The sequence below is a fragment of the Zonotrichia albicollis genome, chromosome 12, assembly GCF_047830755.1.
Source record: "Zonotrichia albicollis isolate bZonAlb1 chromosome 12, bZonAlb1.hap1, whole genome shotgun sequence".
Classification (NCBI taxonomy): Eukaryota; Metazoa; Chordata; class Aves; order Passeriformes; family Passerellidae; genus Zonotrichia; species Zonotrichia albicollis.
Window position 1 is genome coordinate 6,461,951 of NC_133830.1, and position 14,886 is coordinate 6,476,836.

Consider the following 14,886-nt stretch of genomic DNA (forward strand, 5'->3'; position numbering starts at 1 on the left):
GCCCTTGAAGGGCAGGTAAAATACTGAAAAAACCTGGGATGTGCTGTGTTGTGTGTATGGGCAAAGGATGTGAGGTCTCATAAGCTTCCAGATGTAGATATCCAAAGGCTGCACTAAGGAGCGTGTCAGAGGATATTTACTTCAGTGAGGACCTCAGTGGAGGTCACAGCCTATGTCTGAATGATGAAAACAAGAATGAGGGTGTGAAAAAAATTTACTTCTGAAATGTGAAACACTTTTTTTGTATTTCTTTTCTGTTAATATTCAAGAGCTCCTTACCCTCCTTTATCTTAGGAGCTGTCTTAGTAGTCTCCTTCAGAATAGATTATCTTTGACTCAAGTGGTACATTTATTTTGGGATGGATTGCTAATAAATAGAGTTTTCTAGGTGTTCTGACTGCAGGGAATGTAATTGGAAGGCAGGTACATTATGAACCTAACCAAAGAAGAATTACAAGACTAAATATTGTTTTATTGCCTATTTAAGACTTTGAAATGAAATGTTTGTATAAAAGAAGGTGCATTATCCCAAGACAGTGGTTTTATTTGTGCTATTACTTAGCAGAATGTTACAAACACCCAAGAGGCCTCTGTAAACTTTCTGACTGAGCTGTGAATTGAGGCCAAGGTGAATGTCATGGTTTGACACTGGCCAAATGCCAGGCACTCACGAGAGTCCTTCCCTTACCTCCTTCTGCTAGTTGGGCAGAGGAGAGGGGGAAAAAAAAATAAATGAAGGGTCGAGATGAGGACTGGGAGAAAAAACACTCTAGGAGAAAAACAGGTTTAAATTGAAAGGTATACAGTACATTTATTATTAACAGAGTCAGAGGAGGATAATGAGAAGTGAAATAAGTCCTTAAACCACCTTTTTTTCCCCTCCAGCCCCTCCCTCCTTCCCAGCAACAGGGCAGGAAGACAAGGCATGGGAGTCTAGGTCAGTTTGTCACTCAATATCTTTTTCTCTTCATTCAAGGAGAGGAGTTTTTTTTCTCTGCTATGTTGTGAGTCCCTCCCACGGGCAAACAGCCTTCCCAAAGCTGCTCTGGTGTGGGTCACTCGTCCCTGGGGTGCAGTCCTTGAAGGGTAGGCTGCTCTGGTTTGGAAGCAAGGACCCTCTCTCTATCTCTGGCAGCAGGGCCCTCTGTCTATTCAGGTCTCACACTGGATCACAGATTTCTCTGGCATCCACCCACTGTGGCGTGAGCAATTTGCCCATGGGCTGTGAGTGGATCTCCACACCCCTGCGGGCTCCATGAATTCCAAGGTGCAGTTTGTTTAACCTTGCTCCTCACCATGGCTTGCAGGGGCAGCCAGGCAGGCAGAGCTCACTGTAAGATGGGTTTGGCCTTGGCAGTGCATTGCTGTGCTCCATGCCAGGGATGGCCCTGGCAGTGGGGCTTCACCACTCCTGGAAAAAACAATGTTTTGATTTTCTTCTTAAATGTCATTATAGAGGCATTACCAACCTCTCTAAGGGGCCACCAGCATGTCCATCTTCAGAGCCATCAGAGATTGCCTCTGTTGGACATGGTGGAAGCTTCCAGCAGCTTCTCACAGAACCTACCCCTGTGGCCCTCTCCCCGCTACCAAAAAATCAGGCAGTGCCAAATCAATGCAGAGAATTTCTCCCAGTGAGACCCAATCACTGGGTAAAGATGTTCCTCTTAAGGAGGTGTCCGAGCCAAAATGGCTAGAAGTTATTCTGATCAATAACATAGCTAGTCTTTATGCATTTTTGTGGATGTGTGAGGTTTTTACCCACTAGTAACATGTACAAGTATAATTTCTTTCAGCACAGAAGCACTAAATAATTAATTAATTACCACCATTCTCCTTGGGCGTGTTCAGCTGCTGCTTGTTGTGAGCATCCCATAGGCTCTGAGGGATGGTTTCTGTGCAGGCAGGGGCTGTTATACTGGCAAGCAAGTGTTCACCACTGTTTAGAAATCTCATTTTCTCTGCTGGTATGTGAAAAATTGCATGGCATTCTTGTCACAAAATTCCTTTTCTAGTTTTCCTGTGCTTTGCGCTTTCACAATTCTCTTTAGCACAGCAATTATTATTGTACCAGCTGCAATGCTTGCAAAAGGTAATCATAATGAAACCTTACAGGCATCTTGTGAAATGCCAACACTGGTGAGTATGGGCCCAACCAGAGCTTTTATTACAGATTTTGCTAATTCATTTGGGCATGCATGTGAAGGCTTTGATGTCATTTACCTCACATGCTGTATCTAAGTGAATTCCCATAATTATTTACCTTTGAACCATATTTTTTTATCTAGAAAAATGTAGTTTGTGGCTGGTGTTTTGGGATGAACTTCTGCTCAGTGTGTTCTTTGAATGGCTTGACACCTCAGTTGAATGACAGGTTTTAGTTTTGTGCATCACAGAAAGAAAGCAAACTTATAAAACACTTAATGAGAACTAGCTCTGCATTTCAACAACTGTTTTAATTATTACCAAATTATTTGTTTTACTATATTTGATTTCAAATTTAATTTTTTGTAACTCTGTTTAAAGTATAGAGACTGGTTATAGTTATAGGTTTACATATCTTTTTATTCATGGACACCTTAAAAATTGAATTTGCTTTTGTATTTCTTCCACTTATATTGATAAAATATCATACACTAAGTAATTCCTATACCCATTACATATGATTTGTCATCCTTACTTCCTCAGGCTATTTTCAACTTTAGGCCACTGCTAATCCATGACCTTAGTGTTTTTGTCTCCAGGTTTGAATTATATAAGTATTATGGAACAAGGATTGAAATTAACTACTCTTGACTTTATTGTAAAATAACAGTCAGCTGATTAGCTTTTCTATTTCCACTAACTTGAATAATAGTGCAAATTTAATTAATTTTTTAAAAATTAATAATTATTTAATTTTTTTTCAATGTGGGAAGGCCTTTTATGAAATATTTCTAAAAGGAAAGTGGAAATTAAAGAAAATAGTGATGGTCTGTGTTTCTGGGTATCTAGAATTGCTGCCAAGCACACAGAAAGACAACTGAAGCAGGAATGCACCCTGCATTCTGCAGTGCCCACTGCAATGGCAATTGAATAAAATCTGCTGAGACAAAAAAGAAAAAAACAAAAAGCACTTTGGTCACAGAGCTGAAATGGAAAAACAGCAGCTGTTAAAAGGAACCTTTTGTAGTGTGTCTCCTCAAACTCTGTGTCCTTCCATGAGACTCAAAAGCAGAACACCTGCAGAATGTCAGGTTTCCTTTAGGATGCAGGAGAGCAGCATCACATGGCATGGCCATGTCTCCAACAGGCTGGGCAATTTGCTGCTGCTCCTGTTCCAGCCAAGCGGGTTGATTCTCACTTGAAATGCTATCTCAAAGCTGCTTTTGTTCAATTGCTTACTCTCCTGAAAGGTTATAACCAAATGGCCATACTTCAGGAATAATTTGTCTCCCTTGTATGGTACTGGTTTCCAAGTAAGGGGTCACATTTTCCAAAGAGAGAGCTTGCCCCACCATCAGTGCTGTGAGAAATCTGCTTCGCAGCTCCATGGCTGAATTTAGGGGGAAGCATTGCTGACAGGCTGAGTCAGTGGCCCAAATTCTTCTCCCTTTATCCATATAACCACATGAAAATTGTTTCTCCTATCCACAGAATGCGCATGAATAATTTGCTTGGCATGGAACTGGAGCTAACTAGCACAATAAATGCTTTTGTAAGCTCCATATGTCCCTTGCCTTGGAGCTTTTCAGATGACACAAAACCCTGGTACTGTGACTAAAATGAGAAAAGCCTGGGCAATGACTTCAGAAGCAATTGGGAGTGACCTAAAGCTCATAACGGATTCTTGGCTTCAATGGTATTGACTCGGGTCCATCAGACTTACAAGTTACATCCAGACCTTATTGGGATCCTGGAATGACCCCTGCAGTCTGCAGAGATGGGTTTTTGAACCCCGCAAGGGGGTCCAAATTTCCAGACTCCAGAAACACCAGACTCTTTAACTGTACTTTTTGAAATAAGTTCAAGAAATGAGTGCACACACGTTGCCTATCCCTCTCCTTCTCTTTGCACTCAACATTTTTGGTGTAGGAGAGTTCAGTAACGGAAGTGTAAACCTTCTGTTTACATCTATAAACAAGATAAGGTACAAATTGCTGCAATACAAACTTCCTTGCTCTGGCCCTCCGCTGACCTCAGCTATAAATGACAAGGACCCCTCTTTCTCACAGTTGCAGGAGTCTCCAGTCTCTGGGGCAAAGTTTAAACCAGCAAATGTGCTTACAGAATCTTCTGTGTGAATTTTTCTGACTGCTGTGCTGGTCACACTCTGCTCAGGGCCAGGGGCTCATGCCTGTACATGAGGGACAGATGCAGCTGGACCTACATTTGGAGGGTGCCCCAGACACCTCCAGCTGCTGGGTGAGCCTAGGTGCATCTGCACACATTTCCTGAAGTCAAGGAGAAAGCTACAAGCACTTTTGCTGAAGGGCTTGGATAGAGAAAGCCACATTGTACCACATTTTAGACCTACAGGAAACACCCATGTCACTGTATCTCACGCTTCAAGCCTTCTCCTGGAAGCTGAGTCAAATAAATTGGTTGCAAAATATCCAAGATTTTGCCAAGTAAACACAAGAATAATTAGATTTAAAAGCTACTCATGCATTGTCTTATTTTTGTAGATTTCAATGGGTGCAGAAAGAAGAGCTGCCAGTAACACAAAAGCTGTTCTAGGCACGGGAACCAAATTCCACGGTGACCAGGACAGATGACACATGGCCTGAGGGAATGACACAACAAGAGGGCTGGAGCATGAGAAAAATCTTATGGAGTGGGGCAGAAAAGGGAACTTCTGCACCTGACAGCTGTAACTATATTTCCACACCCTGAGAGATGTCACAGCCAATGGCAGTCACACACACAAATCATTGAGACTATGGTGAGTATTCCTGATTGGAATTGTTAATTTGGGATTTCCACAGCCATGTCTGTCTGGGTGGTGGAAGTGGAAACTAAACCATCGTGTGCGGTACCAACATCAGACTACAGAGCAGTGCAAGGCTGGGCTTTTGAACACCAGCACTGCATTTGCACAGGGGTGGGAGTTACATTGATGTTTGTGTGTCCCCTGGCAGGACTTGTGTCCCTCTCCTCTTGGAGCAGCTCAGCAGAGGAGCACAAGGACATCACTTCTGGCATGGGTCACCCAACTGCAGATCCCTGGAAGATGGACTGGTGCTCAGGCAAGGCCCTGCAAGCTTTCCTTGTTCCTGCCCCGTCACCACTGAGCACTCACCATTGATGTGCCCTGGAGAGAGTGTGAGTTGGCTCAGAGGATCAGGTCAGTAGTTCTTGTGTGTTTAAGCAGTGCAGAAACTCCTCTTTTCCTTGTGCTGTGCAGTGGATTGCAGGAGAGTGACTTAGGGAGGAGTGCAAGAGGGAAGGGCCACGGGGATGTTCTTGGTCACCGCTGTTAATGATGCTGCAGAGGTGGTGACATTGGATCCCTCACAATGCTTTCAGCAGAAGCATGTCAGCTTCTGAAAAGTGCCAGCTCCTGGCCCAGAGGCCTGTTTTCTATACATAATGGTATTCAAAAAAAATTAATGCAATTAGATACTGCTGCCTTAAACCACATGGTTTTGTATATGTATAACCAGGGCTGCAAAGTTCTATTCTCACTGTTCAGAGGAGTTAACTGATGCACAGAATCAAACAGGATAATGTGTCTGCTTTAATGTGCCCACTTCTACTTGTGTGTGGGGGAAGTTGCTCTTTTGGCTCTCCTTGTGTTTCACAAGCTATGAGAGGTCTAGGAGTCTCAGCCATGGGCAAGCATCTCTCTGTCCTGCTGTAGAAGGAACACAAAATTTGTTGGTGGATGAAATGGCTCAGATTTTGACAATTCTCTGTTTTGACTATGGGCTTTGTGCTACAAAGAACCATGTGCTGGAACCTCCTATGAAAACAGCAGAGAGAAAGAATGCTGCTGGTGTGTATGAGATTTCTCCTCCCTTCAACAAATGCTATTCTTAGCTGGCTGGCTGGTGTGGAGTAACGCATTAACTGAGTGTGATAAGGCAGGGGAATGCCGATACTGGCCCCATTTTCAGCCCTGTGTTTGCTCTGCCATTAGACAATGGGGTCTTGGTCCCCTGGGAGGCCCTGACGTGTCAAAACAATGTCAGTTAAGTCAACAAATATCCTTGTGTTACAGTCATTTCCAAATCGTGCTTTGTCCTTTTAAAAATTCTGAATGGAAAGGATAGGGATATTTAAGAATTAAGGTGATAAAATATGGGGAGACAACATGGATACAGCTGGCTTACAAACATGAGCCTGATTCCCATCACCAGCATTTGTTAATGTTATTTATGTTGCAATGCATATAAGAAAGTTGAAAGGTCTGAAAAACACTACATGTATATCTCAGCATCCATGTGTGGGGTAGGAAATTACCCCCTTAGCAGAGCTGCCACACCTCCAGACATACAAGGTGTGCTGCCCACATGCACATCTCCTCAGGTCTGCCATGCACCTGTAGGTGATGAGGAGCTCCAGCAGGGCCACAGTTCTCAGGAAGGTCCAAATCCTTTAGATAATTTTTGGTAATACTTCTGGCTGGGAAAGAAATGTCATGTCTTCACACTGGGTATATGGGAGCTCAATTTGTGGTGTCATTGAATTCAGATATTATGGGTAATAGTGCTATAATCCTTACTGCCAAATGATCACACCTGGATTTAGAAGCAAGTTGCATGTATTAAAGCAACATAGAGATTACTGACAGGCTGTTTATTCCTACTGGCATCCTTATGGCTCCTGTCCCAGTTTATCCCTCCTTGCATGCAAAAGACATACAAAAGGCTCAGTTGAAAAGTTTTGGGAATTTTGAGGGCTGCTCTTGTGTGCTTAGAGGTGACAAAATTAGCTCCTTAATTCATTGGCTGAAACAGATTAAAAGTAACACCTACTTGTGCTATGAATAATTCATCAGTGAAAGAAAGTGCTGCAGGATAGCATTTGGGATGAAAACTGCACAACAGTAGTCTCACAAGTCAATTTGCCACCTATAAAGGAAGGGATTTCTGTTGGCTGTCCTCTCTTCAGGAAAAAAACCTACTCCTCTTAACATTGTCTGCATTTGGAAACAGCCTACATTTTAGGTAATTAAAACTGATGTTCCTGACAAACATTCGCCTCCAAAGAAATGGTCTATTGTAAACGTAAACTCTCAAGATCCTTCCAGGCATACCAGCAGACTGTCTCCTAAAAATTCTTCCCAAGCCATCTGGTGCCTTATCTCTGTAGCCAAGCCATACAATAACTTTAAAAGAGGATTGTTGCTCGCAGGGTTTAGTCTCAGGACTACAGATTCTCTTGGAAGTATCCCAGTTCACTCTGAACCCCTTAGACAGGCAGCTCTGGTTGTGTGAATTCTCCACTACTTTTAATCAAGACCCAAAATGTGCAGCTGTGGTTCTCTGGGAGATCCCCTCTTCCTGTGGTTTGCAAAGGGAATGAAGGAGTTACAGGGAGAAGCTGGAGATTTCCAAACAGGGATTTACACTCCATTAATTCTCTCTCCAGCATCCCAGCCAGAGTGGCATGACATGAATGTGCTTAAGAAGGCTGCAGCCAATTCACATCATTCTTGTAGCTCTCCTCGCACCTGTGAGGGGAAAGGATGGATTCCAGGTTTGCTCCTAGACAACCTTTGCCATCAAAAAAAAAAAAAGTATTTTGTGAGTGAGAAAGCATGAAGGCATAGAGCAGAGGTGGCTGTTGGAAACAGCTGGGAAGAAAAAGACAATTTTGTTTCAGCTTTGCAGATCACCCAAAGTTTGCTCTCCCTGAGTCCTGCTACTTTTGTGCCTGCTTTTTAACATCTCACCTAACTCCATCTTCTAAGAAACTGAATTCTTAGTGTTAAGTCTCCTATTTTGGTTGCAAAAGCAGAGCTGACTGAAGTTAAGCAGCAAAGCCAAGGCTGCAGGTATCTGACAACAAAGCAGTAGCTCAGGCACAAACCAGAGTGAGGGATCCTGTGTTAGGTGTGCCCAGCTGCCCAGGCAGCGACAGCCATCGTGAGAAACAGCGCAGGGTGTGCAGCTGAAAATAGAATTTGTTCACCACTGCTTCATCCAGGGCAAACACAGCATAGTTGGGGAGAGACCAAATGCCTTTTTGGATTTTTATGTTGTGTTTATAAGCTGAATCTTCCACACTAAGCATTTCTGGTCTCTTTCTTATCATTGCTGCTTTCAGAGGAGAGGAGGAAACTGGGTGCAAGGGTATAGGAGCACCTATAAGAAGAAAGCTGTTTCCTCAACATATCCTGCAAGTTGGGGTCAATGGCTGTGGTCTGTTGCACATTCTGGCTGTGGTAATGATGTGGTACCAGCAGTGCTACAAAGTGATGGGCTGCCATTAGATTATCTTCTCTCTCCCTGTGCCCATCTGTTCTGGGAACCCTCAGCTATCTGAGAAGAATTTTAAAACATCCCAGTTTTGGTACTGCAACTAAGCAAGCACAGACATTTTTGTAAGTTAAAAACAAAATGGGTTTTTCAAGCTGTTGCATCTTGGTAAAGAAATAGTGGATGTTATATATGCTTGTCAGGTGGATATTAATGAGCAAGATGTGATGCTATAAAATAGCTCCTGGAAATGACAGAGATTCATTCTGCACTTCTCTAAGCCAGTGGAAGTTTTGATGATGAGTTTTGACAGGCACTGGATTAGGCCTAAAACATTCCCAGCTTTTTGGCCATTGACAATTTTTTTGACAGTTTTACAACCAGTAGAGACTTCCTATCACAATACAAATGCAACAACACAGTAAAGACTTCCCCCAGGGAGACGTCTTTGCTTTTAGCTGGGTACCTCGTTACACCCCAAGGGAAATCACACAGTGTAGGGAAAAAGAACTTGATATCTGTAATGTTGCTTAGCTTTTCCCCTGCTCTACTGGATGTTTGTATTTTGTTATCTCTGGAGAAAATCTACTATTTGGGAAAAGAATGAAAACAACCCTCCTAAAATAGAGTTTTACAGTTTAATGATCCCTGCACTGAAATATTACATTATACACTTAGACTGCATACAAGATGGAGAGGGAGGGTGGAACTACCATGAGGTCAGAGCTCCATGACCCAATGTTCTTTGCCAAATCAATCATCTCAGTCTTCTTTTCATAAGGTGATGGTGACACCTCACAGAGCTGTTATGATAATTTGTTTATATAACAAAAGTAATGGCTCGAGGGATAAAGCTTTTTGTACCTGTATAATTTCCAACATTCCCAGGTTGCCTTTTGGTGTGGGATTACAGAACATCTGCTCTAGTTAGTCCTCCTAGTATTACTGTTAATGTTTTGGCAAAGGCACCTGAAACATAGCATAGATGCATAAGTACATAATATCAAAAGTCATGCAGAATGTATACAAAAGATAAACTAATATAATGTTTAGCTTTATGTGGCTTAATTTGCACAAAAATGGGAAGATTCAAAATTGAGTGTTTCTTAGCTACTTTTGGACCTCTCCCAGGTTTACCTGTAGTAAAAAGGGAGATGGGATCTACAACTGCTTATTAGGCCAAAGGAACTGCCAGGCTGCAGTGAGACACAGAAGCTGGGCTACCCTGAGCACTTTCCATGTGGCAGATAAGAGGTGTAAGGAAAAGGAGCAGTGTGTGAACAGTCAGCAGCAATGCTGGGAGCAGGGGAGGGGCAAGCTGGAACCAGCAGTTTCAAGTGGAGAGCCTCAAGGGATTATTATGTCCATCCGTGCTGACCTGAAGATGAAAATCCCACACGTTTGCAGTGTCTACGTGGGCTTTGCTGTTCCTCCCACCCAGTCCCTAGTTCCTACTCATGTATCTGTTTTCCAGGGTCAAAGCTGTTTCTGGAGGCAAGCTGAAGGCCAGTTTCCCTGCATGAGTGGAGCAGTGGAACAGGCTTGTTTGTGTTCCCTCCTTCACCTTCTGTTCCCAAATGGTGATTCCCCACCAGGCAAAGAGCAAGGATGGTATCTGCAAGGACAAGGCTACACTGCATTTCCACTGTGCCCCACCTTGCACCTGTGTGCAGAGCATGGATGGCTCCCACAGAACACAGCTCCTGCTGCAATGCACTGGCTGGGAAGATGTTTGAGTTGCACAGTTTGACCCAGGACCAAAATGAAGGATGTTTGGGTATTATTGCCCTGGGTAACCTCAAATTATTTACCTCAGTGTGCACATCGCAGTGTTCAGGGGAGTGGGATGGCACTGATGGCTCTGCAGCATCCTGGCACATTGTGTCACATCTCCCTCAGCCACTGGCCCTAAAATGGGGACCAGGATATGGGCCCACAGAGGGCAAGTTGTGACAGCAGTGATAGCAGTGCTGTGCTGGTATTGCTGGGAATGGCAGGGAGCACTTCCCAGCCTCCTGTGGTCAGAGGAACCAACTCCTGAACAACCCAGTGATTCAGACCTTGATGGCAGCAGCAAACTACATGGGGTAAGAAGAGAACTCCAGGGAGGAAGCAGAAGCTTAAAGGACTACAGTAGATGAGTGTATTTAAATCCTTTTAACGAGGACCAAAAAGAGTAGGCTTGCCACAGATAAGTTTGAAAATTAGGTATACACCAAGATCTTGCAAGATTCAGCCCCTCCAAACAAATGTGAAAGCCTTCAAAAACCTAAAAATCCAGCTTTGACACAACTGCTGAAAATGTCTTTTAAAGAGAAGCCTCTATGAGAGTTTCCAAAACAAAGAGAAAGGCAGCCCAGAGTGTATCCTTGTTACCAGCATCAGCAGATGAATGAGAGAGGAAGGAGAGGGTGAACAGCTGTTTGCAGGGAATGAAATCTTTCACTTTCTGACCACACAGATTAGACAGAAGGAGAAGAGTTGGCTGTTTCACATATCTTGTAGCATTGAGGAGCAACCATCAAAGGGAAACTGCCTTGTGGGATAATGGTTGGGCAAGCAAGAGGACGCAGCAGATAAAGGAAGATGATGCTTACCCAGAGAGACTGAGCCACAAAGAATAAAGATTAGTGCTGGGTATGGCCTCACCTATAGTGAAAATGAAATTGTAACAAGGGAGAAAAGCAGTGCAAAAACCTCAGGAAATCTGGGTTGCTCAAGTGTATTCTTGCAGCAGTGTGCACTGCCTTAATTTCTTACTGAAATTTTGCTGTTGTCAAGTTCTGATTTTGTGGTTTCTAGAAGAGGCATTTGCAGCTCAAGTTCTGCAATATTTACACAGGCAAAATTCCCAGTGTTTTAAGGGGTAGGTATGGGCTCTGAAGTCTTACTTTTGACTGGGTGAGGACTTGGAGTCTGCACAATTACCATACTGTAAGTATTAATAGATCCTTCCTAATAGGAAAGTTATTTGAATTTAAGATTGCAGCTTAGTTTCTCTAAGCTCCACATAATCTATTTACTTAGAGCACAGCTTTCATTCTGCACTTACTAATCTCCAACTGTAAAGATTCAAAATGCCACACAACATACAACTTGTTCATGTTGATGGAAATGGCTCTGGAAGTCATGGCATGCTGCATGGAATGCATAAATGTATGTTTAGTGACATTGCAAAGCCAGGATTTGGTCCTGGGAGGCTTCAGACCTCTCCCAACTCTGCCCCATAATGGAGTCCCATGAGTTGGATCCCCTTTTCTGAATGATAAATTTGTGTTTATTGCCTTCCTTCAGGGTGGTGGTTTCAGATCAGTGGGTTGGGCTGTGAGGATGCTTGACAAAACAACCTTGCTCCATTCAGCTCAGAGCCAAAAAAGAAAGGGTCCTACCCAACCAAGTCACAGGTATGTGCTGTCACTTCTCAGCCATTACCAGCTCCTGAGCTCCATCAAACCTTGCCCCAGAGCCAAATTAGTTTTCTACTGGTCACCTTGTAGAAAAGTACGGAGAAAAACTCCAAAGCTCTGATAGGTCTTCCCGTGACAGTGAGCTGAACAGAAGCAAGGCAGCTCTCACCAGTGCCTGATGGGACACAGGGGATGCTGAGGCTGAGTGGTGGGATGTGAGATGTTTGTGAAATGGGGATGCCCTGGGGCACTTTGCAGCCCAGATAAACCAGACCTGTTTCCCAACACCATGCTGATCAGAGGCCTGAAGGCTGCACCCCTCTCTCCCAGACACAGGCAGGACTAGCTCCACGTATGCCTCCTCCCCTCCCCTCTGACTCAGCCCTAATGCTATGCTCAGCTTTTCACCTCCCCTTCCTCAGGCAACTCGGTTCACTTTTCCTCAATCCCTTTTTGCTGATCAGCTGCTCAGTATTGCACCACATGCCCAAATGGCAGCACAGGATCCCCCTGGCACTCCTGGGAAATGTGTCCACACCCACCTGAGTTCGGGACACAGCCTACCTTTCCTTCTCCCACCATGATTTCTGGAGCATTATCCCAAGCTCAAGCACCCTGTGTGTATCTCTCTCTGTGAAGACTGAAAGCTTTGGGGTACATGTGGACATTGTAGGAAGGTGGTCAGGGCTCAGGGTGCTCTGCAAGCACTGCAGCTCAGGGAGAGATGGGTGAGTTATCTCTTGGTAAGTATCAGAGATTTTAATTAAATCTGGTTTATAAGAGCGGGCGCAATGCCATGCAGGGAGGTTATGTGCCGTTACACCTTGCCCTAAGGACATGCTGACTTGGTCTCCACAATCCTGGAGATTTCTGCACTGTCGAGGCTCTGCCTCCCAGCCCTGCAACCCTGGCCAGCCAGTAGCAGGGTTGAAGATGCACAGCTTTGCAGGTGATGCTTCATTTACGCTTTTACATTCATCGTACAAAATTAATCATTGATTCCTAATAGTTGAGGTTTGTAGCACTTCACCAGTTGAAGAGTCAGGAGGTACCATTTTGCCCAGAAGTGGATTCTGAATTGATTTTTATTTTAAAACTTTCCCCTTCTGCAGGAAATACCAACATTTCTGTGCCTTGTCCCAAAGTTGAGCGAAGAATGTAAAGAACTTTGACATTTTCTATGGAAGTGAAAACTGAACTTCCAAACTTCTCATTTGCCTTGCTCATGTGTTTTAAAGGTTTAAAAACCTTTTAAACCAAGGCTGGGGGTTTTGATTTGAGGAAGGGGTAGAAGACAACACTTAATTATATGTAGCTCTAAAGCATGTCTTAAATTTTGAGAGACCTTTCAAACTGTAAAACAAAACAAAATAAACTCAGTTTTGGATATAATCTTCCTTTTCCCTCAGGGTGCCTGAAAAGTGCACAACACAAATCTCATCCTGAACAAAAGTTGCTTGAATTGCCTCTTATCTGAGAAATGCCTAAGAAAATAACTGCTATAAGAAGTGCCGCACAGGGGATTCTTCAACTGCTGGTCCACTTCCTCAAGCCGCCTTGGGGAAAAAAAAGGGAAAACGTTAATTACGTAAGAAAACCCATCCCTCCTCCCAGTGAGTGACAAAGGGACTCATCCCCACCAGGTCCTGGCAGAGCAGGCAGCTCCGGTGCCTCTCTGCCTGGGCTACTTTGGGATTTTAAAGCTTTTTGGACGGAGCCGGCGGGGAGCGGGCGCCGATCCCGGGTGTACGAAGCCGCGGCTCGGACTCCCCCCGTCCGCTCCAGCGATGGTTTTCTTGACCAAAACCTGCGACTTCGGCTCTCGCCGGCAATGAAAAAAGAAAGTGTCATTGGAAGGTGGGGAGCAGAGGAGGGCGGGCTTGATCTATGGAGCCCGCCCCTTTTTAAACAGAGAGTCCCGGCAGCTCTCGTCCACCAGCCCGACGGGGGGAGAGGCGGAAAGCGAGGGAGAGCAGGCAGGCAGGCGGGCGGGCGGGCGGCTCCCCCGTCCCGTCCCGGCCCGTCGGTCCCGACCCCGGCCCGTCCGCCCCCGCGCACCATGCGCGGCCCCCGGCGCCCCGCGCGCCGCCGGCCCGCCCGCCCCTAACGCCGCCCGGCTCCTGCGCCTTCCCGCGGCAGCGTTCCGGGGGCCGGGAGGGGGCCGCGAGAAAGGAGAAGAGAGGGAAAAAAAAATTAAAAGAGGGAAAGGGAGGAAAAAAGAGGAGAAGGAGCGGAGGCGGGGAAAGCTGCTCCTCCGAGGACAGCGCGCACCACCATGCAGCTGGCGCCGCTGGCGCTGGCACTCACCACGCTCTTCATCGACGGCTGGAGGACGGCAGCGAGGAGGCAGAAGCTGCACCCCAGGCAAGGTAAGGGGGTGCGCGGGGAAGGGCAAGGGGAGTGCTGCGCTGCCGCCCCCCGGGGCCGCGGGGCTCGGCCACTTCACTCAGTGACTGTCCCTTCGCAGCCCAGCTGCTGGAGAAGCTCAGCGAGTACGAGATCGTGACTCCTACCCGAGTGAATGAGTTCGGTGAGCCCTTCCCCACCAATGTCCACTTCAGGCGGCGCCGGCGGAGCACCAGTGCTGCCCCCGACGCCTGGACGGCGGCTGCCGCCGGCTCCCCGAAGGCACACTACAGGCTGTCCGCCTTCGGGCAGCAGTTCCTCTTCAACCTGACGGCCAGCTCGGCCTTCATCGCCCCGCTCTTCACCGTCAGCCTCCTGGGAGAGCCCGCCGCAGACCAACGGCGCCTCTACGCCGAGGCGGCCGACGCCGATGTGAAGCACTGCTTCTACCGGGGGCACGTCAACGCCCGCCCTCGGCTCACCGCCGTTATCAGCCTCTGCTCCGGGATGGTGAGACCCCCGCCCCGCTGAGGGCCAGGGGCGGAAGCGCGAAGGAGGAGGAGCAGGAGGAGCGGGGCGAGGGAGGGTGGGCGGGCAGAGCGATGGCGCCCGCCCCTTCCCCTGACGGCGGCGGGCGGCTCCGGCCCACCCCGGCCGGGGCTGGCTCCAACGCCGCTCCTCATCCCCGGGTTCGGGGTGCGCCGCTCCTGCTCTGCGGATTTTTGGGG

General features: G+C 46.2%; 1 protein-coding gene and 1 long non-coding RNA gene across 5 annotated transcripts in view; one reads left to right on the plus strand and one right to left on the minus strand.

The window, feature by feature from the left end:
* Nucleotides 1–768: 768 nt before the first annotated feature.
* Nucleotides 769–13,594, minus strand: LOC102070009 (uncharacterized). Its single transcript, XR_012582332.1, has 3 exons — nt 13,453–13,594; nt 9,270–13,368; nt 769–7,657 (listed from the first exon to the last, which is right to left on the minus strand). It is a non-coding gene; the product is annotated as an uncharacterized LOC102070009 (long non-coding RNA).
* A 157-nt stretch (nt 13,595–13,751) lies between these two features.
* ADAMTS9 (ADAM metallopeptidase with thrombospondin type 1 motif 9) overlaps nt 13,752–14,886 on the plus strand; it is a 79,186-nt gene continuing 78,051 nt past the window's right edge. For all 4 annotated transcript variants that reach the window (XR_012582330.1, XR_012582331.1, XM_074550450.1 and 1 more), the window contains exons 1-2: nt 13,752–14,181; nt 14,280–14,668. Coding sequence is in view for 2 of the 4 variants with exons in the window: in XM_074550450.1 (XP_074406551.1) it covers nt 14,088–14,181; nt 14,280–14,668 (483 nt within the window). In the remaining 2 variants the exon portion in view is untranslated. The remainder of the gene's footprint in view (nt 14,182–14,279; nt 14,669–14,886) is intronic.